The following is a 22,472-nucleotide window of genomic DNA, read 5'->3' as shown; positions in this document are numbered from 1 at the left end:
AAAACAATTTAATAATATTACCATTATAATATACAGTCTATTTACCACTGTATTTGTTTTTCTTGATAAACTTTTATAAATATGTGAAATCTCATTTCTGAAGAAATAATATTACAAAAATGATACATATTATGAAATATATAACTATACTTTTAATTTTTTCATTGTTATATAAATATAATAATAATGTTTCTTCTTACGGACCCCTGTATTTTAAGAATTATCAGTAACCTGTATTGCAATCAAACAGCGTATATCCAAGCAGAGGCAGGAGAATCCGACGTCATCAAAATCAAACCTGGGGTCCGTCAGGGATATACCTATACTATCACCACTGATGTTTGACATACACGCTAAGTAAATCTTTCAAAAATCAGTGGATGACGTTGAAGCCGGCGGAATTCGAATTAACGGAGAATATATCAAGAACATATAAAATACGCAGACGACACGGTGCTATTCGCTGACAGTTCTGAAACCCTCTAGGAGTAAATGAACAGAATCACAGTCAGAACAGTCAGTCAGAGATACGGACTTTCACTAAACACTACGAAAACAAAATGTATGATGATCTCTAAGAAGAAACAGTAATTTGGACGAACAAGTGTGAACGGTCAATAAATAGAAAGAACAAAAATGTACACCACATTGGTACAAACGTCAATGAAAATTGGGACTATTCCAGAGAAAAATGAAAGGTAGGATAGAGAAAGCAACATAACAAGAAGTTATTCATTATGTTATGATTTATCAATACCCACAAAAATCAGGTTATTACGATGTTATAATATATTTCATATACTGTTGTATGGAGTTGAGTTGTGGACTCTCACAGACGCCTCCTACAAGAAAATTGAGGCTTATTTTCTTTATCGTCTCTATTATTATCTTTATCGTCTGACTTTATCGTCGAATCATGAAGATCTCTTATAGCGACCACGTTACAAACCAGGGTGTTTTGTTGAGAATTTAAAAATAATAAGAGTTGTTAACCCTAATAAAAACAGCCAGAATCGAATACCTCGGTCACATCATGAGGAACAGCGAAATATATGAACTGCTGCAACTAATCTTGCAGGGAAAAGTAGAAGGAAACTGAGAACCAGGAAGGCGAAGGATTGCCTTGCTACAAAATTTACGTAGGTCGTTCAACACAAAAACTACAAATCTTTTTAGAGCAGCAGTACCGATTTAGTGTTCAAGTACAGATTGCCATGATGCTCGCCAACATCCAAAACGGATAGTCACTACAAGAAGAAAAAGTTTTATATTGCATAAGAAGTAACATTATTATTATTATATTTATATAACAATGAAAAAATTAAAAATATAGTTATCTATATATTTCATATATGTATCATTTTATTGTAATAGTATAGTATTTCTTCAGAAATGAGATTTCACATATAAAAGTTTATGAAGAAAAACAAATACAGTGCTAAATAGACTGTATATTATAATGGTAATATTATTCAATTGTTTTCTGTCAAAATTGAATATAAGTTACGTAAAAATTTTCCGAGCGCGCGGATTTGAAGCGAGCCGGGCGATTTGCAAAATTTGGACGCTCTAACAATCACCCTTAAATTCTTAATCGCTTATATGTCAAAAACTATTAACCTAAAAGAAAAGTCACTGAAGATCTTTTCGGTTTGGAATGATTCAAAAAAACTAAAAAAACTTTGTTCGATGCAAAACAAAATAATTTTAGGAAAAAACCCTAATCTTTCCCCTCGCCTGGCAAGGCCTTATGCTGTACAGAGTCGCCTGGCGTTGTACACATTTCTTATAAATTACTTACTCAAACACATACTTAAGTTTAAACTTTACAAGAGAAAGTTTATTTTTCCCCTAAACTATGCACTTTTCGATTCACCTTGTAGATACACGTGCAGGGCTGATGCCTGCCAGGTCATGGTTTTTAGCCTTGGTGTGCTATGAATTATCACTAGAAAAATTTCTAGCCTTGCAGGAAGACCGTTAGTCGGAGGGTTCACTAGCTCTTAGACTATTATGATACATGTTAATCATATTATTTTATCCTTCATAGAAGGCCCACCTACAGAATCACACAACATTCTGTAATTGATTAATACAATTTTCAGTCTTTACAATCTCCTTTTTTATTATCCCTTTTAACGTAAGATGGCAGCTACTCAATGGTATGCCCACAAATTTTTTAACGTCCCTATGTCCCAAGACAATTATTATTATAATAAAGAAATTCCAATTATTAAACGAACAGCAAACAACTGGTGGTTTTCCCTTCTGTACAGTATACAAATCAAATTTAAGCCATTACTTACATGAAATTGGATTCCAATGATTGTTTAAGGGAATAGGCACAAAATGTCGCCTGTCAAAATGTTCAATGTGTTTTAAATATATGCATTTTATTCGAATCCTGAGAAAGCTAATAAGTATTTTTGGAAAATTTAAACGCATAAGGAAAGACTGCATTATTACCGAGGGCCGAAAGTCCCTTAGAATAACCGAAAAGTTTCTTTTGAATGAGATATTTAAAATTAAAGTCATACTAAATTTTCTCTTTTTTTTTCACCCCTGTAACTTATTAGTTAGGGACTTTCGGCCCTCGGTAATAAAGTTTTCTTTCATTCTGCGTTTAAATTTTTCCGAAATACTTATACCCCAGGCTGTGGGTGAAAAATAGGTCGATTTCAGGATATAATTCAGGAATTTTTGAAACCTATCAGGTGTTGTAAAGGACGATGCCAGGAATAGCTTCTACTAAAATGTGACCAAAAATATTGTGAGCTTTTATTTTTATTGCGATTTTCTTTTGTTAAATTTGCAATTTTTAAAGATTTTTAATTTTGCAGCTTAGGATATTGATTTTAGAGAAAAACTTCTTAATAGAAAGTTGTAGTAAATTAAAAACCTACAATTTGAGCTATGGTAAGTTTAATTTCGTTTATTGGTTATTGCAAAACAGCCTGCGAAAGGTCCAAAATGGCCGTTTTTTACAATTGCATTATTTATTGTACAAATATTTTTTTTATTTTTTAACGCTTTAAAATGAAGATCTTTCAATTCCAAACATAAAAAAAGTTGTAAAGCCAGATTAACGAATTTGTTGCTTAGATATTATTATAATAGAATAAGTTGTAGTGTTGTGGAGATGAACCTCGCTAGGGGTAGGAATACACTAAGTACTCATAATATGCTTATTTAATCACTATTACGCTAGTAACTAGTTGGTGTGCTTAAAGTAGAACCATCTGCGAGTGCATCTGGATTAAGAATGATATTTAATTAACGAATCAATTAGAAAATCACGATGCCTTCGTGTATAAGTATATAAACAAATATATTGCCGACTCAGCTTGACCATGACATACGAAACTGGTGCTTCTAACAAATCTAGGTCACCTACTAAAATGTAAACAAATGTGTATGTTTTGGTTTTGTTTCTAGTACATTTAAGAATTAATTGAATATGTCTTGATCTCAATATTGGATGTTGATAAACCTTTACATTATAAATTGTTTATCCCAAGAGGTCAAATGTCCAAGGCTATAACTTTTTGAAAAAAATCGTAGAGAGTTAGTGAAACATCCAATCTCCTTCTAAAGAGTTATATTTTCATATTCTGATGTAAATAAATGAGTAAAACATTTTTAAACCTCTAATTTTTGGGTTTGAAAATAAGAAAGCAAATTTCGTTATAAACATTTAGAGCTGAAGCGGCCCTGTACATCCTATGAGTTTTTAGCGCTCAATAGATCAGCTATAGTAATAGATAGCAATAAAAATTAATAACAAAAATTTTAGCCACCTTTGAACTTCACATTACAAAATTAGTTAGAATGTTACAGAGTGTTCGATAACACAGTGGCAAACCAAACGTATGTTTTTTTAAATGGAACACCCTATATTTTTATATTCGAAGTTCTGTTAACTTCTCAATCACAAAAATATAAAGGCTTGTTATATTATATAGGGTATTTACAAAGTTATAACCAATTTTATATGAAAATCGTAACAAGTTCAACCCCATGTATAAATAAAAATAAGCAAAACAGCAATGGTTTATTCTTGCAATATTTTTAACGTGATATTTTTAACGTGATATATAGTTTAATCTTCTTTATATCAAATACAGGGTGAGTCAAAACGCAAGAACATTATTTTCTCAGTAATTTTAAATGGAACACCCTGTATTTTATATCACTATTGAAAAGTACCATTACCGTATTTTAATTTTTAGATAAGATTCCCTATGTCTAAATTTATTAGTTTTCGAGATATTTTCATTTTTCATTGGACCAACAGCGTGGCCACCCAAATCACCAGAATTTAATAAACTGGACTGATTTTTTGGAGTTACGAAAATAATGAAGTTTATAAAATACCTCCTACAACAAGGAATGCGATGAAAAATAGAATACAAAATGTATTTGAATGTGTTAATTTACAAAAATGCTTCGTAGAGTAAGTAGCTTCGTAAATTTAGGCTTGCATAAATGTGTTAGGAGGTAATTTTAAACACCTTATGTAATTAAATATTAAAAATATTTTATTAAAAGTAGCTTCTAATTTTTTCAAACATGTTTTTTTGCAAAATGTATTACTGATAAATTATTTTCCGTTCTTTATTTGTTACATTGTTACATTTACATACAAAAGTAGTGTTTAACTGTCTTCACAAAATGTTTTATTTTGTGCTGGTGTGTTTTTTTTTGTAAAATTTATTAATAATTTTCTTTCTTTATTTGTTACATTTACATAAAAAAGTAGTTTTTAATTGTTTCAAAAATGTTGCATATGGTGGTTGCGTTTTTTTTGTAAAATGTAATACTCATAAATTATTTTTATTTCTTTATTTGCTACATTGGTACATTGATTACCGGATTAATAATCAGTACCTAAATTACCAGTTACCTAAATTACTTAAAATTTAGATACCTAAATTTAGACACCTAAAATAATTTTCTCTGAAAAATTAAAATATCTCGAAAACTAATAAATTTGGACATGAGAAATGTTATATAAAAATTAAAGTACGGTAATGTTACTTTTAATAATGGTATAAAATATAGGGTGTCCCATTTAACATTACGGGGAAAATAATATACTTGCGTTTTGACTCACCCTGTATTAGACATAAAGAAAATTAGCAATGTCAATAATTCTTGAAAATTTTGACAATAAATAAAAAATATGGCATGAATAAACCATTGCTGTTGTGCTTATTTTTATTTATACAGGGAGTTGAACTTGTTAGGATTTTCATAAAAAATTGGTTATAACTTTGTAAATACCCTGTATAATATAACAAACCTTTATATTTTTGTGATAGAAAAGTTAACAAAATTTCGAATATAAAATAAAATATAGGGTGTTCCATTTAAAAAAACATAAGTTATGACTGCCACTCTGTTATAGAACAACCTGTAACATTCTAACTAATTTTGTAATATGAAGTTCAAAGTTAACTACAATTTTTGTTAATAACTTTTATTGCTATCTATTACTATAGCGGATCTATTGGGCTTTACCCCACTAATCAATCACCCTGTATAAGCGATTAAAAAATTTAAAAATCGCGAAATCTGCTATTTTTAGCCCTGAATCGGACATTTAACTGAAAATTTCAATGTTGCCAAGGTAGGTAGATATTCTTTAAACATCGAATGATGAAATCCCGAAGAGTTTTTTGCAATGCATTATCGAAAACCCCCTTGTTTTTTAATTGCTAATCAAGCAGGTGCGACACTGTAGAAGTGAGGACGTTTGAGTTTGGATAAATTCATTATCTGGAGAATGGGCAAATTTGAAGAGAAATCCTCGGACAGGTCGATTTTTATTTTTAAATTAGGACTTTTCTTCATATATATAATACTAGTGACGTCATCCATCTGGTCGTGATGACGTAATCGATTATTTTTTTAATAGGAGTAGGGGTCGTGTGATAGCGCATTTGAAAGTTTATTTAATTCTGTATTCAGAAATATTACCATTAACATATTGATTTATACACGATGTACAAAAAATTTGTTTTATTAAAATAATTTACACAAAAAGAAGAAAAAATGTTTGCATACTATTTGTATAAATAATTAGGTTAACGTTTATATTACTAAAGAGAGAATTAAATATCTAACCTTTCAAATGAGCTACCACACGACCCCACTCCCATTTAAAAAATCATCGATTACGTCATCACGCCCAAATGGATGACGTCACTAGTATTTATATATGCCAAAAAGTCCTAACTTAAAAATAAAATCGACCTGTCCGGCGATTTCTCTTCAAATTTGCCCATTCTCGAGGTAATGAATTTATGCAAACTCAAACGTCCTCACTTATACTACAGTGTCGCGCCCTAATTAGCAATTAAGAAACAAGGGGGTTTTCGATATTGTATTGCAAAGAACTCTTCGGGATTTCATCAATGGACGTTTAAAGAATATCTACCTACCATAGCAAAATTTAAATTTTCAGTTAAATGTCCGATTCAGGGTTAAAAATGGTCAATTTAGCAATTTTTAAACTTTTTAAGCGCTTATATGTCAAAAACTATTAACCTAAAAAAATCACTAAAGACCTTTTCTGTTTGGAATGATTCAAAAAATCTAAAAAAACTTGGTTCGATACAAAAAAAATGATTTTGGGAAAAAGCCTAATCTTTCCCCTCACCTGGCAAGGTCTTAGACCACATCAAAGAAACATGAAACGTAAATCACGTTTCATGGAAATAAAACACTGCTAAACAAATAGACGTCGGGCCATTTATGCGACTCTCCGAAAATAAAAATGTTTTATGAGCATGAATCACACTCGTTTCATTGGTAGGCGGACTTCAAGATTTGTTTAGCCGTGTTTTATTTTCATGAAACGTGTTTTACGTTTCATGTTTAATGTTTTACGTTTTATGTTTCGTTGGTGTGCGGCTCGCCTTATGCTGTTCAGAATCGCCTGGCATTGTACACATTTCTTCTAAATGACTTACTCAAACACATAGTTAAATTTAAACTTTACAGGAGAAAGTTTATTTTTCCCCTAAACTATGCACTTTTCGATTCACCTGGTAGATACACGTGCAGGGCTGATGCCTGCCAGATCATGGTTTTTAGGCTTGGTGTGCTGTGAATTATCACTAGACAATAATTTCTAGCCTTACAGGAAGACCGTTAGTCGGAGGGTTCACTAGCTCTTAGATTAGACTATAAGATGCGTAAGTGCAAACGTGCATATTATGTAACTACTTTAAAAAATATATATATTTTGTATAAATTGTAGCAAAACAAATTTTTGACTTACTCTTGATGGTTGCCTTTTTTACGCACATGCACATTTTTTGTTAATTTAACTGTTGTACAAAGAGATCTTCTCATTGTGATGGTGGATTTGGCTGACTCGAAACTGAAAATATATTAGAATAGAATAGAAATATGCTTTATTGTCACTGAAAATTATACAATTTTATGGACAAAGCTTAATGTGTTTAAAATCTTACTAGTACAATAACAGTGATTACCCCAAGGTTATATTATGCATTGATATAATAAATAAACACTTTTATTTTTAATATATTACTTAACTAAATAGTGAATTACTATAGTAATTGGAAATTAATTACTTATAATTTAAACATAATTAGATAATTTTTTATTTAAACTACTGTGTGTCTATTTTTCCGTTAGTTAAAATTGAATTTTTATGACCCCACTTAACACATATTTTTTCGCACATACGATTTTTTCAAATTTTCGGATTATGTATTAAACAATGGTATTATTTTCCCTGTTATTAATCTGTGGTCACTTCCTATATTGAATCTATTGAGTACCGATACATCTGTTACTTCATGTGTCTGGTTAGGCCTGAATCCCGAGTACCAAAAAAAGTTTATTAATAGCAAGCTGAAAATTTGTCAATAGATTAACGGTGTCTAGTCGGACAAATTTTGATGTATGGGAACACTGGAACAGGGGAAGATTTAATTGTGGAACGTGTCATCCTGACAAGTTTATGATTGTGAAAATTGGCAAGTTCTTTTTAAGGTTATTCAATAGCAAACTTTATATAATATATGAAAAAATGTTTGTCCGACAGATATGCAGGGCCTATTTTACCACTAGGCCCGTGAGGCACCTGCCTCGGTCTCGTATTTGAATGGGGCCCGGAAAGATCACCAAAAAAACATGTTTATTACAATAACAAAACAAATTTTCAAAATTCTTTCATTTTACGAACAGGCAATGATAAATGATAACCATAAGAGTTATAATTAAGTGGATAGGCGCAAACTTTCGGCTTCAATGTTCTTTAAATGCATTCATTTTTTCGAATACTCAAAAAACTAATAAATATTTAAAAAAAATTTAGATGCAGAATGAAAGATTACATTATTACCGAGGGCCGAATGTCCCTTAGAATAAATAAAAAGTTCCTTTTGGATAAGATATGTATTTAAAATTAAAAATCACACTCAATTTTTTCTTTTTATCACCCCTGTAACTTATCAAAGTAAACATTATCGAAGATTTCAGGGATTTTCGGCCCTCGGTAGTAACGAAATCTTTCATTCTGTGTTTAATTTTTTTAAAAATACTTATTAGTCTTCTCAGGCTTCGAAAAAAAAAACGAATGCATTTAAATAGCATCGAAGCCGAAAGTTTGCGCCTATCCCCTTAAACAATATTTAATTGTTTAAATATAAATTTTATTTATTGTTAATAAAAATTTTATTTTTTTGTGCAACTATATTTCTATTAAATAATTAATACATTTAAAAAAGTTATTATTATTATTAAATTATATTTAGGCGCCCGAAAATTGTGTAGTGCCTCGGGCCGGATTTGAAGAAAAATGGGCTCTGCAGATATGTTGTGCATTTTAATAAGTCCGACACGTAGAACATGTCAAATGACAGGAATTATGTTGAAAGTAAATAGCAGTCTGATTTGTGCATGAAAGTTTAATGAAAGGGTAACAAATCAATTGCAAATTTTGTTCCACAAAATACATGGAACCTTTTCACAGTCTGACGTTCAAAACCTGTAACTTTTTCCATAATTAAAACTCTGTTCCAGTGTTCCCGAACATCAAAGTTTGTCCGACTAGACACCGTTAAGCTATTAGCAAATTTTCAGCTTGCTATTAATCAACTTTTTTTTGGTACGCGGGATCCAGGTCTAGTTGCCTAATATGCAATCAATTTCATTTTTGGTTTTCCCGTCTGCGCTTATCCATGTCTACATTTTAGTAACTGGTTTACCATGAATGTATTCATAGAAAATAAGTTATGCTTCTTTGTAGAGTAGTGGAGTCAATGAAGGTTTTCACCTCCGATTTCGTTGAACCTTCATCGATTTTCATGGAAATTGGTGAGTAGTTAGAAGATACTTCAAGGAACAAAGGTGACATGATGCCAACTTGCGCTTTTACCCTGGGGGTGGATGCCACCCCTTCTCGGGGGTGACATTTTTTTTAATAAAAAAAATACCAGAAATCGTTAGAGCGGCAACTTCTAAGCAAAATTTGTTATATAAAGTTATTAACGTAAATCAATACTTTTCGAGTTATTAAATATCAAAAAATTTATTTTTTCTTAAAAAAATGCATGTTTTAAAGCTGTTTTTCACGTATTACTCAAAAACTAAAAGCTTTTGTAAATAGACTATTATGTATTAACAAAATTAAAGATAATAAAAAATTTAATACACTCCCCACTTAATGAACTAAACTAATGTTATTTCAAAGTGGGTTATGGGTAATTGAATGTATATTTTTTTCGACGAGTACTCAAGTTTAAATATTCAAGCTTACATAACGGGAAAACGAGCATTTTACAGAATATACTTGTTGAGCACTTGTCAAAGTACTTCGGAGTGCCTATCAAAGGAGCTCCAGTAGAAGTTAATAGCATCAAAAATAAGCAAGTTATGATGAAAATAAGAGAACCTTTTCGATTTTTTTAGGAAAAAGTGAAAAATAAAACATACGCCACTTCCACAAAAATTAAAATTTGTAGTAATCCTCACAAGAATTTCTTTAGGTTAACATAGTTAATGATTTCAACAATTTTCACCGATGTGGAATGCATATTTTTGAAAAAAAAAAGATACAATTTAAAAAATCAAAATTTTTAAAATTATCGTACTTTTCATTTTCTTTTGATAATAACTTCAAAAATACTCAATATACGTAAAAAATGATATATAATTAAATTTTAGTTTTTTCTGTTCCAAATACTTTACCTATTTGACTATTTCCGTAGAGTAAAAAATAACCGAGATAGAAACGTTTAATATTTCAATTATGCTGCGAGAACCATGTAACCGGGGCCATTTAACCTTTTATTGTTAAAGAAGTGGGAGGTTTAAAAGACTAATTTCGACATTTTTTAATAGCTCTTGGAATAAGCTTTTAACTAGTTTTTAGGTGAACCTCATATCTTAAACATTAACGGAGTTATTTACAAAAAAACGATAACATTTTTTGGAGAAATTTTTAAAAGATACATTTTGAAACATTTTTTGTGCATAAATTTTAATTCTATCAACTTGTTTGAGGGCTTATTTGATAGATATTTCGATGAACTTTAGCAAATGTTTAATAAGTTTATGTTATAAAATGCATCATATTGCCGGTATTTAAGCCTGAATATTTAGATTTGGGTACTCGACGAAAGAAATATACATTCAATTACCTATAACTTACTTTTAATTAACATAGAAAGGTTTTTCTAGTAAGGAGTTTATTTGATTTTTTATTAGCCTCAATTTTGATAATAATAACTTTTTTGTAAAAACTTACAGTTTTTGAGTTATTTATGAAAAATCGGTTAAAAACATGCATTTTTCTCGCCAAAAATTAAAATCTTTGATCTTTAATAACTAAAAAAGTTTTGATTTATTTTAATAATTTTATATAACAAATTTTGCTTATAATTTGTCCCTCTATCGAATTGTGGGGTTATTTTTAATAAAATAATTTTCACCCCCGAGGAGGAGTGGCATCCACCCCCAGGGTAAAAGCGCAAGTTGGCATCATGTCACCTTTGTTCCTTGAGATATCCTCTAACCACTCACCAATTTTCATGTAAATCGATGAAGGTTCAACGAAATAGGAGGTAATAGCTCATATCCACCTTCCGTGACTGCACTATAGGTAAGTATCGATGTTCTTCTTTCTCTCATAATTCCTAGATTATATTCCTCAATTTGGTATGTTGCGGGTGTTATGCTTCCCTACATTGGCGGTAAAATCTCCCATGATTGTTTTGAAATGAACTCTTTTTGTTATTGCCTTAGAAATATCTTCTTATATTATAGAATTAAGATAAAGAGAAAAAAATTGTATTTCCCATAAGTGGGTATTTTCTTCACGTAACAGATCTAGCTGAACAAGATGGTTGTGCGATATAATGTGAAGCAACTTAACACACAGCATCCAGAAAAACTTAATGTATAGGCTGGAATAATTGGTCATACGCGACAAAATAATTGGTCCGTTTTCATTGAAGGAAACTTGAATGAGTCCAGCATATTTAAATTTATTGGAAAATAGTATTATATTTGAGACGGTGGGCAGGGCACGTGGTCCGCATGCATGAGAATAGAATCCCCAGAAAATTGCTAAATGCAAGAATGCAGGGAAAAAGCCCTGTTGGAAGACCTAAAAAGAGATGAGAAGACGAAGTCGATGAGGATGCCAGGAACTTCCTGGGAACACGTTCATGGAAAAGAACAGCGGTAAATCGAAATGATTGGAGAAGCTTGTTGAAGGAGGCCAATGCTCGATTTGGGCTGTAGTGCCATTGGATGGATGGATGGATTATATTTGAGATGGCTCGGTTATTTCCAAATCTAAGTAAGTATTTTCAATTAAAAAGCAATGTTCCAAACGACATTACTTGGCTGCAACAAGATGGCCCCTCACCGCAATATATGAGTGTGGTAACAATATCTAAATAATGTGTTTTCCAGAAGACTGAATAATTGAATGGTGTGGTTTTATCGAATGGCTCCCCTCGCAATCACCCGAAATGAATCCTTTAGATTATTTCCTTCGAAGTCAATTAAAAAACATCGTTTATAAAGAAACTACCAATATTCATAAATTAAAAGATAGGATTCTCACAGAGATAACAAGAATTGAGCAGTCGGGATGTGGCAAAATATATTGCAAAGTTTTAAAAATCGCATTATCGCAGCAGCTTAACTTATTAAATTTCTTAAGGTAGATTACGCAATTTGTAATTTTTCAACGAAAACATTTCGTTTATAAATTCGCAAAAGTGTGTGTGTTATTGCGTTGCGGCTCCTGCAATACTTCTGGATTCTGGATACTGGATTCTTATGTAGTTTTTTCTTCTGCATCCAAATCTGAAAACGGCATTTCGATATTTCTAACCGTCTTCGAGATAATCGACCTCAAAATCTAAAATATGACGTCACAATCGTTTTATTTTCTGCCGACACACTACACGTCCAGCTGAAATCGTTGCTATTAAGTAGGCTAGTTTTTTAATCTCAATTTGTTAAGCAAAGCATAGGTTATTTACATTTGAGTTTGACACTTCGTGAATGTCAAACTAAATTTTAAATTAAATATTAATAAAACATCAATGATATTTGATAGTGAATTAAATTATTATATAAAATAAATAAGATGTTCAAAAATACAATTTGAGTATATTTTAAAAGCAATAATTTATTAACAGCTTTAAAAAGGTTTATACGAGTATACGGCCTCCCTTTTATGATAAATGACCTGTTCCATTTGCTATGAAATTAAAATATAGTCGGTTCGCTAAACTCGACAAAACTGGCTAGTGATTTTAGTAGGTAATTTTTTTATTTTTTGCGAATTTTGCCAAAATTGGCAAAATTACTAATTATTTAGTAATTATTAACTAATAAGTAATCATTTTTTTTTGGGCAAAATTATTGACTAAAATCACTAACCAGTTGTGTCTGAGTTTAGCGAACCGACAGTATATGAAATAATATTGTTTGGTATAAAAAATTATGGTCTGATATGTGCAATTACATCCTTCTAATGGAAAAAGATTTTTCTCAAATTATGGATACCAACAACATTTTCATTTATAACAAATGCAACAAATTTGTATGTCAACAAAGAGAAAGAGAATAAAAGCAAAGGCAAAGGATTAACTGATTAACTTTCTTTTCAATAATTCAATGCCGTTCTTAGAAGTTCGAAATTTGATTAGCGTCTTTCTTTATTATTTCGACGATATAATGTAGTATTTCCACGCCGAAATCCGGCTTACATTTTTGTAGAGAGTAAAAGATTGGTGATATTTAGATATAAAAATTACCTTTAACTTCCTGGGGGTTGAACATTATCTGAAGGAAGGAATAATTTAGTAAAGCAATCATTTCCAATTTTAATATGTATGTATTGAATTTGATAGGTTGTGGCATTGTGTTGTGGTTTATTACACCACAAAAATAATGAAATATAACAAGACACAAGAAATAGTTTCAGAATAAGTTTGATGTGTTGTTTATGTTTCATTGTATTCAATAAGAGACTAATTTAACTCATAAATTAAACTGAAAAATAAACCACACGAATATGTAGGTACTTATAAGCTCATCTAGATAGAAGAAATTAAGTAAAAACAGAGTATGTACAATTTATTGTAATACATACTACCGTTATAGATAATTATCGAATATCGAATGAAAATAATACTAGAAAAGGTACCTACTTATTTATAAACATACTAAATGGAAAACATCGACAAAAATAGCTAAAAAAGCTTTAATATAAAAAATATTAAAATCTTTTTGAAGAATATTTAAATGATATAACACTTTTCATAATTTCAAAACTTTAAAAACCAGAATCTGCATCAATCTATAAGTTGTTTAATAAAACAATATTTTAGGTTAAGAATTGGAAGGAGTAAGAACAGAATGTCAAGAAATTCTTCCCAAATGTTTTTTGCGCCTGTGCGAACTTAAAACTCCTAAACAAAATCCTCGAACGTCGAGAAGGTATTCCGGACACTTTCAGGATCTTTTTTCTGTACTGCGTGAATACCGAATTAAAAATCCGGAGGATGTTCAGAGAGAAAGATTCGACCTCCGCAAACGCTTGATTTTGTAATGCGCAGGCGTTTTCCCTCTGGGTACCCTCGGGTTGTCCAGCGCGATCAAAGCTATCTACTTAACTACTTATTAGAAGCGCGAGGATCAAATATCGGACAGACAGTTCGGGTTCATTAATGCAGTGGGTACCAGAGAGGCACTTTTCGAAGAACAGGTTCTGATTCAAAGATGCAGGGACGTTAACTGCGACGTATACACGTGCTTGATCGACTATGAAAAGGCATTTGACAGAGTTCAACACCAAAAGATGATTAACATTTTAAAAGAAACAGACTTGGATGACAAAGACCTAAGAATAATTTCAGAACTCCACTGGAATCACACCGTATATATGAAAATTATTCGAGAAGAAACTGATCACATAAAAAATAACACGTGGAGTTAGGCAGGGATGTATCCTATCGCCGTTGATATTTAATATGTACTCAGAGAGAATTTTTAACGAGGCTCTATACGGAGTAGATGAAGGTATCCTTCTAAATGGAGAAACAGTAAACAATATTAGATATGCCGACGCAAGGGCGGATCCAGGACCGATTTTCGGGAGGGGCCATGAACTTTTTTGGGGAGGGGTACCGGGGGGTCTGAAGGCAATTTTTAAAAATTAGGGTTACAATCATGAGTTTTAAGGCACTTTTAACGCACTTTTGAGTGCCATAAAGACATTAAAAATTTATCGTTAATAAAGTATTAATAAAGTCAGTACCGATTCCTACACATTTCTTCGGATCCAAGTGCAGTTCTTTCAACAAGTTTAATACTTGTTTTTCCTAATGCTTCTCCTGTCAGGCCTGGTTCTTCCCCTCTTTATGGATTTTTACTAATTATTTTTATATTCTCATAAGCGTCAATCAACTTGACAAAGTCTTCACGAATGTTGTTATTGTGTATGTATCTCAAATATAAAGAAAGCTGTTCTACGTGGAATATGTCGGTCGTTTCTTTAAATATGACAGAGTAATAATTTGCACTTTGAACCTGATTCATTATTTGTTCAATTATTTCTTCATCACAACATGTTATCAATAATAATTAATTTTGACTGGTGCTACTAATTTATGTTGCTCGGGAAGATACTGTGGATAGGTGTTGTTTAATTCTTATCTTTTTTATGCGACTTTAAACCTGAACAATTCCCCTCATTACTAGTTCCATCATCTTCGTCCAGAAGCAGAAGGCCATCATCACGATGGCCTCTTAGAGGAATATTTTGTCGACCTAAAGAACACTATAGACTCTACTATTTGTCGTTCTTTCTCTATTTTCTTGTATTTGTTTAGACCTCTGAGAGTCTATCTGGTTACTGACTGACTTTTGCGGGTTGTGATAACTTTGTAGAAAATCCAGCCCAACCTGAACGCACTCCTTGTGATATGATGTTTTTTCATGGGTGTGTATGGCTCCGTCTTTGCCCATAATTTTGGCGAAAGATGCTAAAGGTTACGTGACAAGGTTTTGGTCTGTTATCCCTTTATTCTGACCATATTTTTCATTAGAAAAATAAAACGCAGTACTTGCAGGACAAACCCTTTTTATTGTGCGAAAGTACCAACCAACTCCTTTGTTCCAAGTGCTGGTGATTCAAGTAACGCTTCATTTCTTTTTTATCCTTTGCGTGTACAGAATATGGAAATTGATATGATTTTGATGGCTGTCAAGGTCGTTTTAACATTTTGATTGACAAAACATCCTATGTCACTCTTGAAGTTTCCGTTACTGCTTGTGTTAAATGTTAGTCCAGAAGACATAATATGTACTTATCCCCTGTTTTGTACATATACATGTGTTTGAAACTAAAAACATTTGAACTGCAAATATTGAAATTTATATTTTTTTAAATTCTCGGAGGGGGCCATGGCCCCCATGGCCCCCTCCCTGGATCCGCCCTTGTGCCGACGACACCACAGTGATAGCAGATAGTTTAGAGGGACTTCAGAGTTTAATGGACAGAATCAACGAGTACAGTCAACAGTAAGGACTAAACATTAATACCCAAAAAACCAAACAAATGATTATCAGCAAGGCGAATATAAACGGTGCTCATCTGTACATTAATGAAACGCAAATAGAGCGCGCAAAACAGTACAAGAATAAAAACCGCTAAACGCCGTAAAAATGAGTGGCGCCTACAATATTCCAGCTACAAAAGATCTGATATGAAAATTACGTGGCGCGAAAATGTATTTTCATTTTGATGCAAAACAAAATTCTAGTTTTATTTTAAAAGAGTTTTCCATAATATTTGCTAAATTTGAAGTAAACGCGCAACAAAAGAGTAAATTTTATACAGTTTGAATTTTGAAACTCTTTTGTGGCGCGATTACTTCAAATTTAGCAAATATTATGGAAAATCTTTTAAAACAAACCTAGAATTTTGTTTTGCATCAAAATGAAAATACATTTTCGCGCCACGTAATTTTCATATCAGATCTTTTGTAGCTGGAATATTGTATGCGCCACTCATTTTTACGGCGTTTAGCGGTATTTTTATTCTGGTATCAGGAGATTTTCAAGTTATATACAAATTAAATGTATGAAGTTGAATGCAATTTTTCTCGATTACACGTTAAGCTTTATAAATGGTCACCTTTGTCGCATTATCTCCCAAATGATCTAGTGTCCATCGAATGTACACTAGATTTTGTTTTCTAGTCGAAATAGATTGAATAAAAATATTGGGATGGCCGGTAAATGAACTCGGATTGCCTGTTGCAGATCAAATTTAGCGTCGTAACCACTACAACTACATAAACCATTTCGGGAATAATTGTTAATTGGATTATACTTTTGTAGCTTAATAACTTCTAAACGGCTTAACCGATTTTGATCACTAAACATGAGTTTGAAACGTATTGACAAGTAGTATCTGATGCATCTGAGGTCAAGTATAATAAAAACTAAAGCTGTTACAGAAATCATTGAGCTTGAATAACCGTTTTTCCCCATAGGAAATAGATTTGATCATATTTATGAAGCGTATAACTTAAAATTTCTAATTTTCCCGGATATGAGGTAAACAACGTTAGATTCGCCTAGAGTCCTTCTACAAACGCTCAGTTATTGGCGCCATTCGTAGATTGAAATTTTGAGTAATTGTCGAAAAACCAAAATTTTCAAAGTTTAGTTTTTCAATTTTTCGGCTATACTGAGCCGTGTATATGTCTGAGCTTGATCGCTTAGGCACCATTTGAAAGCTTAACTCAACCCTATTGATGTGGTATATTTGCGATTTTCCTGTCTCTCCTTGAATCTAAGATATATACGCCCAAAAAATTTACCATTTTGTATCTACCTAGCCCTATAGCTGGCTTACGAGTAGTCAGAAGTCAAAAATTACACCGGTTCTGAATCGGCCCTCACACCCTCTTGAAACACAGAAAAAAAAATTCAGATGGGTGTAACTTTTCCAGATACATACATACATACATACATACATACATATCCACAAAAATTTTCCCCTTTTTAAATAAAAATTGAGTTCTAATTCTGAGCTCCGTAACTTTTGAACGGTATAACTGATTTTCAAAATTAAATATGCGTTGGAAAGTTAATAATCTGTGCTATCAGAAGCCTCAAAGGTCGAACTTAAGTTTTTGAAATTTTTGGGAGTTTTGGGGACGAGAACGAAAAACAGACCATAAATGGGAAGGGCCGTAAAATCCACAGCCTTGGACCAAAATGGAGAAGTAATATATGGATGGACTAGTCTTTTCCTAAACTTTAAGATGGGATTTGGCTCACTTTTCAATTCAGTTAGGTTTAAAAAATCGAAAATTTCGTGTATATAGGGTGAGGCAGATAACTGGCCTATTAGAAATATCTCGAGAACTAAAGGCAACAGAATCATGAAAATTGGAATGTAGGGGTTTTGAAGAATGATCTATTAAATGAAAATATTTTCATCTCTTTGCAACTTCCGGTTATACTGGAAGTTGCTTATAAATTCGTTTTTTTAAATGGGACACCCTATATATTTTTACATTTTTGAATTCTCCTCAATATCTTCTTTCTTAAAATGTGAGGTTTTGTAATATTATATAGGGTATTTTAAAAGATATTTACGTTTTTTTTATTAATTTCGTAGCAACATGCACACCCTGTAGAATTGTAACAGTTTGACATTAAAAACTCTGCTTACGTTCAAGTGATTTTTAATATAGTCTACTATTGTTAAGAATCATTAGTATAGTTAATTTTGAAATTTTAGTATACAGGGTTGGTCGAAACTCGGAATGAATATTTTCTGAGTTTTCTTAAATGGAACACCCTGTATTTTAGTATTGTAACGAAATGATATTTCATGGTACTTTTTTATTTTATAAGTATTTCCTATACCTAATTGCTTTAATTTGTGAGTTATTGGTGATTCAAGCTAAACATTAATTGCAACAAAAAATACGTAAAATTTTATTAGGTTGGCCGTGAAAAATTCAATCACAAATAATTTTTCAGAAATAAATACATATTAATCCAGACTGATTCTTAAAATTACCAATAATGGTTTAGCTATCAAAATACCTACGTAATTATGATTGTTGGTGTGATTAACAATAAGGCACAAATTAAAGCCGTTAGGTGTAGGGAATGCTTAAGAAATAAAAAAGTACCATAAAATATCATTTCATTACAATACTAAAATACAATAAAATACAATAACAAATTCTAAGTTGCGACATTTTTCCCCGAAATTCATTATTATTTCGCTCATTCAATTTTTGAAATTTTTCAAAAAATAAATGATTACAAAGAAGATAAATATTCCGTGTGGCGGCACTATTTTTTTCTTCAGCTTTTGGTCCCAAGAGTGTGCCTTCAAGTTTCAAAGTCAATGTTTTTTGCATAAAAATAGTGGATATTCTCTGTAGAATTAGACATATACTCAGATGCTAAAAAACGCAACGGAGAAAATTTTGGTCAAATTCAAAGTATTTCAGTGATTTTATTTTTAGCCATATTTTGATGATTTTTTTAGCACACTGTGTAAAAAATTATGAATTTTAATTTGGTATAGTACGTTTTTTAATAAAATTTTGTATTTGACTTATTATACGGGGTTAATCGAAAGGTGGTTTTTCTCCTAAATTTTAAACATCCTGTGGAATAATTCTTAAAGCGAATTTTCGTAAAGCATTGTTTTTCGGTTGCAACCATGTCTTCTAAGTATTATGTTTTTTGTTTCATGGTGAAAATAATGATTGGTTCATTTTTAGGAGCGAAATGATTTTGCCACCCACAATTTACGACTTTTCCTATTATTACCATTATCTTTTGTATTAATTTGTAATGCCAAGATGAGGGATTTGGTGACTGATATCGAAGGAATGTCATATCGGCATCCCAGAAGCACTGTCTTTAAATAATGATTAAAAGCAACGACATGATCTTGGTTTTAATGAACAATGTTAACAATAACAAAACATAAAAAAAAACAACTTAAATGTAACTTAACCTAAGTACGCAAATAACAAAGAAAAACTGCTAAAAAATAACTTTATACTTGGTATTGCCTCCACTAGCCTCTATAACTGCCTGTACACGTCTGCTCATGATGTCTATGATGTTTAGAATATCATCTTGCTGGATGTTTTGCCACTCCTCTTCTAGAGCCAAGCGAAGTTCGTTAATTAAGGCTGGAGCGACTTCGCGACCTCTAATATTCCTACCAGGCATATTCCAAACGTGCTCTATTGGGTTCAGATCTGGCGAACACGCTGGCCAGTTCATTTTATTAATACTAACTTCCTCTAAATATTGCGTGACATACAATGCAGAGTGGGGTCGCGCATTATCTTGCATTAATAGAAAATCATCGCCGATATATTGAAAAAAGAGTACTACGTGATTCGCTAAAATTTCCTCAATATACCGGTGTGCAGTCAATGAACCATCAATAAATACCAATCCAGTGTGCGCCTCTCGGGATATTCCTGCTCATACCATCACCGAACCCCCTCCAAGGCTAACGCGAGGACTAAAAGCGCACTCTGCAAATCTCTCCAGTTCGACGCCATACTCGTTCTCTCCCATCTGATGAGTGAAGATAGTATCTCGACCCATCCGTAAACAGAACATTACTCCATTGTCATAAATTCCAATGTAAATGTTCCCAGGAAAATTGTAGTCTAGCCACTCTGTGCCGTGGAAATAACTTGGACCCAGTTGCTGGTCTGCAACTTTGTAATCTAATGTAATCTTCGACAAACTGTAAATACACTTACATTATTGCCTCGGACCTGTTGAAGATGATTTCTTGTTTGCACCGCTATTAAATGACGATCCCGCAAAGCGTTGACTCGTATAAAACGATCATCTAAAGCGGTAGTTTTGCGCTTCCTGTCAATTCCCACTTTACGCTTGTTTGTTCCAGTTCGTATAAAACGTTCCACTACCCTTTGGATGGTAGAGCGATGAGTGTGTAATACTCTAGCCACATATTCATAATTTTGCACATCTTCAACCAGAGCAACGGCTTTCGCACAATGTTCGACACTAAGAACTATGATCAATCATAGGTAAACAAAATGTAATTGTCAATATGATATAATGATAACAGTCACCAAAGCCACCTCGCCGTATTACAAAATACTCCAAAATAATCATAATTAAAAAAGTCCTAAAATTTGGGTGGCAAATTCATTTGGCTCTAAAAAATGAAACAAGACATATTTTGACATGAAACAAAAAACACAATACTTAGGAGACGTGGTTGCAACCGAAAAATAAGGTTTTACGAAAATTTGCAAACGGAATTATTCCACAGGATGTTTAAAAGTTAGAATAAAAAAACCTCCTTTCGATTAACCCCTTATAAGTCAAATACAAAATTTTATTAAAAAACTTACTATATCAAATTAAAATTTATAAATTTTTACACAGTGTGCTAAAAAATCATCAAAATAGGGCTAAAAATAAAAGAAACTGAAATACTTTGAATTTGACCAAAATTTTCTCCGTTGCGTTTTTTGCATCTGAGTGTATATATTAAGTTTTATTTTCCGTATTAAGGGGAAAGGCGCAAAATGTCGCCTGTCAAAATGTTCAATGTGTTTTAAATCTATTCATTTTTTTTGAATCCTGAGAAGACTAATAAATATTTTTGAAAAATTTAAACGCACAATGAAAGATTACATAATTACTGAGGGCAGAATGTCGCTGAAAACTTCTATAATGTTTATTTTAATAAGTTACAGGGGTGAAAATAAAAAAGAAAATTTAGTGTGATTTTTCTTTGCAAACAGTTTATACAAAATAATACTTTTATTTACTCTAAGGTACTTTCGGTCCTCGGTAATAACGTAATCTTTCATTCTGCTTTTAAATTTTTTAAAAATATTTATCAGATTTCTCAGGATTCGAAAAAAATTAATACATGTAAAACACATTCAAAATTGTGACAGGCGACATTTTGCGCCTTTCCACTTAAGGGGGTAGGCGCAAAATCTTGGTCCAATGATATTTAAATGCATTCATTTTTTCAAATGCTGAGGAAACTAATAAATATCTTTGAAAAATTTAAACACAGAATGAAAGAGTACATTATTACTGAGGACCGAAAGTCCCTTAGAAGAAACAAAAAGTTTTCTTTAATGAAATATTTGAAATTAAAAATCACACTGAAGCTTCTCCTTTTTTTACCCTTGTAACTTATTAAAATAAACATTTTATAAGTTTTCAAGGACTTTCGGCCCTCGGTAATAATGTAATCTTTCATTCTGCGTTTAATTTTTTTTTAAATACTCATTAGTTTTCGAAAGTAGTGGTAGTATTCGAAAATAATGAACACATTGAAATACCATTGGGCCAAAATTTTGCACCTAACACCGTAATTATGGAGATTATTAACATTCTTTCATTAACACTCGTGATAGTGATTGACATTTAAGATATAAACGAAATGGAAAAATATTATCAAATGTGAAAATAGACGTATAGTTCAACTTACTTATTTTGTTGAAGCCTCTTGCAAAACTCCTAGTGTAGTAGATTTTAAACATGTTGTCAAGTTCAGATCAGTTTTACTGCGACCATAATAAACGTATCTCTATTTCTATTTACAGTACCGTATCAGTTATAACCAAATTATCTTACAACAAAAATTTGTTTATATAATGATAGGTACTACTGCAATTAACAATAATTACAACTTTTATAATCAACACTGTAACTGCCGAAAAATAGACTACGAAACATTCTAATTTTTGTTTCGTAAATAAAATGTTCTTACTTAAATGTCATTACTCGATCCTCGTCTTCTCTTCATTGATTACCATAAAGCTTTCGATACAATAAAGCACGATAAGTTGATGGAGATATTAACCTATATTGGAATAAACACCTGTGATTTAAGAATTACATAT

General features: G+C 31.7%; 1 protein-coding gene across 2 annotated transcripts in view; it reads right to left on the bottom strand.

Moving 5' to 3' along the window:
- LOC126883099 (medium-chain acyl-CoA ligase ACSF2, mitochondrial-like) overlaps positions 1-22,181 on the bottom strand; it is a 141,137-nt gene extending 118,956 nt beyond the window's left edge. For both annotated transcript variants that reach the window (XR_007697499.1, XM_050648341.1), the window contains exons 1-2: positions 22,058-22,181; positions 7,286-7,387 (exon numbers count right to left, since the gene is read on the bottom strand). Coding sequence is in view for 1 of the 2 variants with exons in the window: in XM_050648341.1 (XP_050504298.1) it covers positions 7,286-7,359 (74 nt within the window). In the remaining variant the exon portion in view is untranslated. The remainder of the gene's footprint in view (positions 1-7,285; positions 7,388-22,057) is intronic.
- Positions 22,182-22,472: the final 291 nt, after the last annotated feature.

Source organism: Diabrotica virgifera, chromosome 4, assembly GCF_917563875.1.
Source record: "Diabrotica virgifera virgifera chromosome 4, PGI_DIABVI_V3a".
Lineage (NCBI taxonomy): Eukaryota > Metazoa > Arthropoda > Insecta > Coleoptera > Chrysomelidae > Diabrotica > Diabrotica virgifera.
Note: the sequence above shows the minus strand (reverse complement) of the source record. Positions and strands in the feature narration are given on the sequence as shown.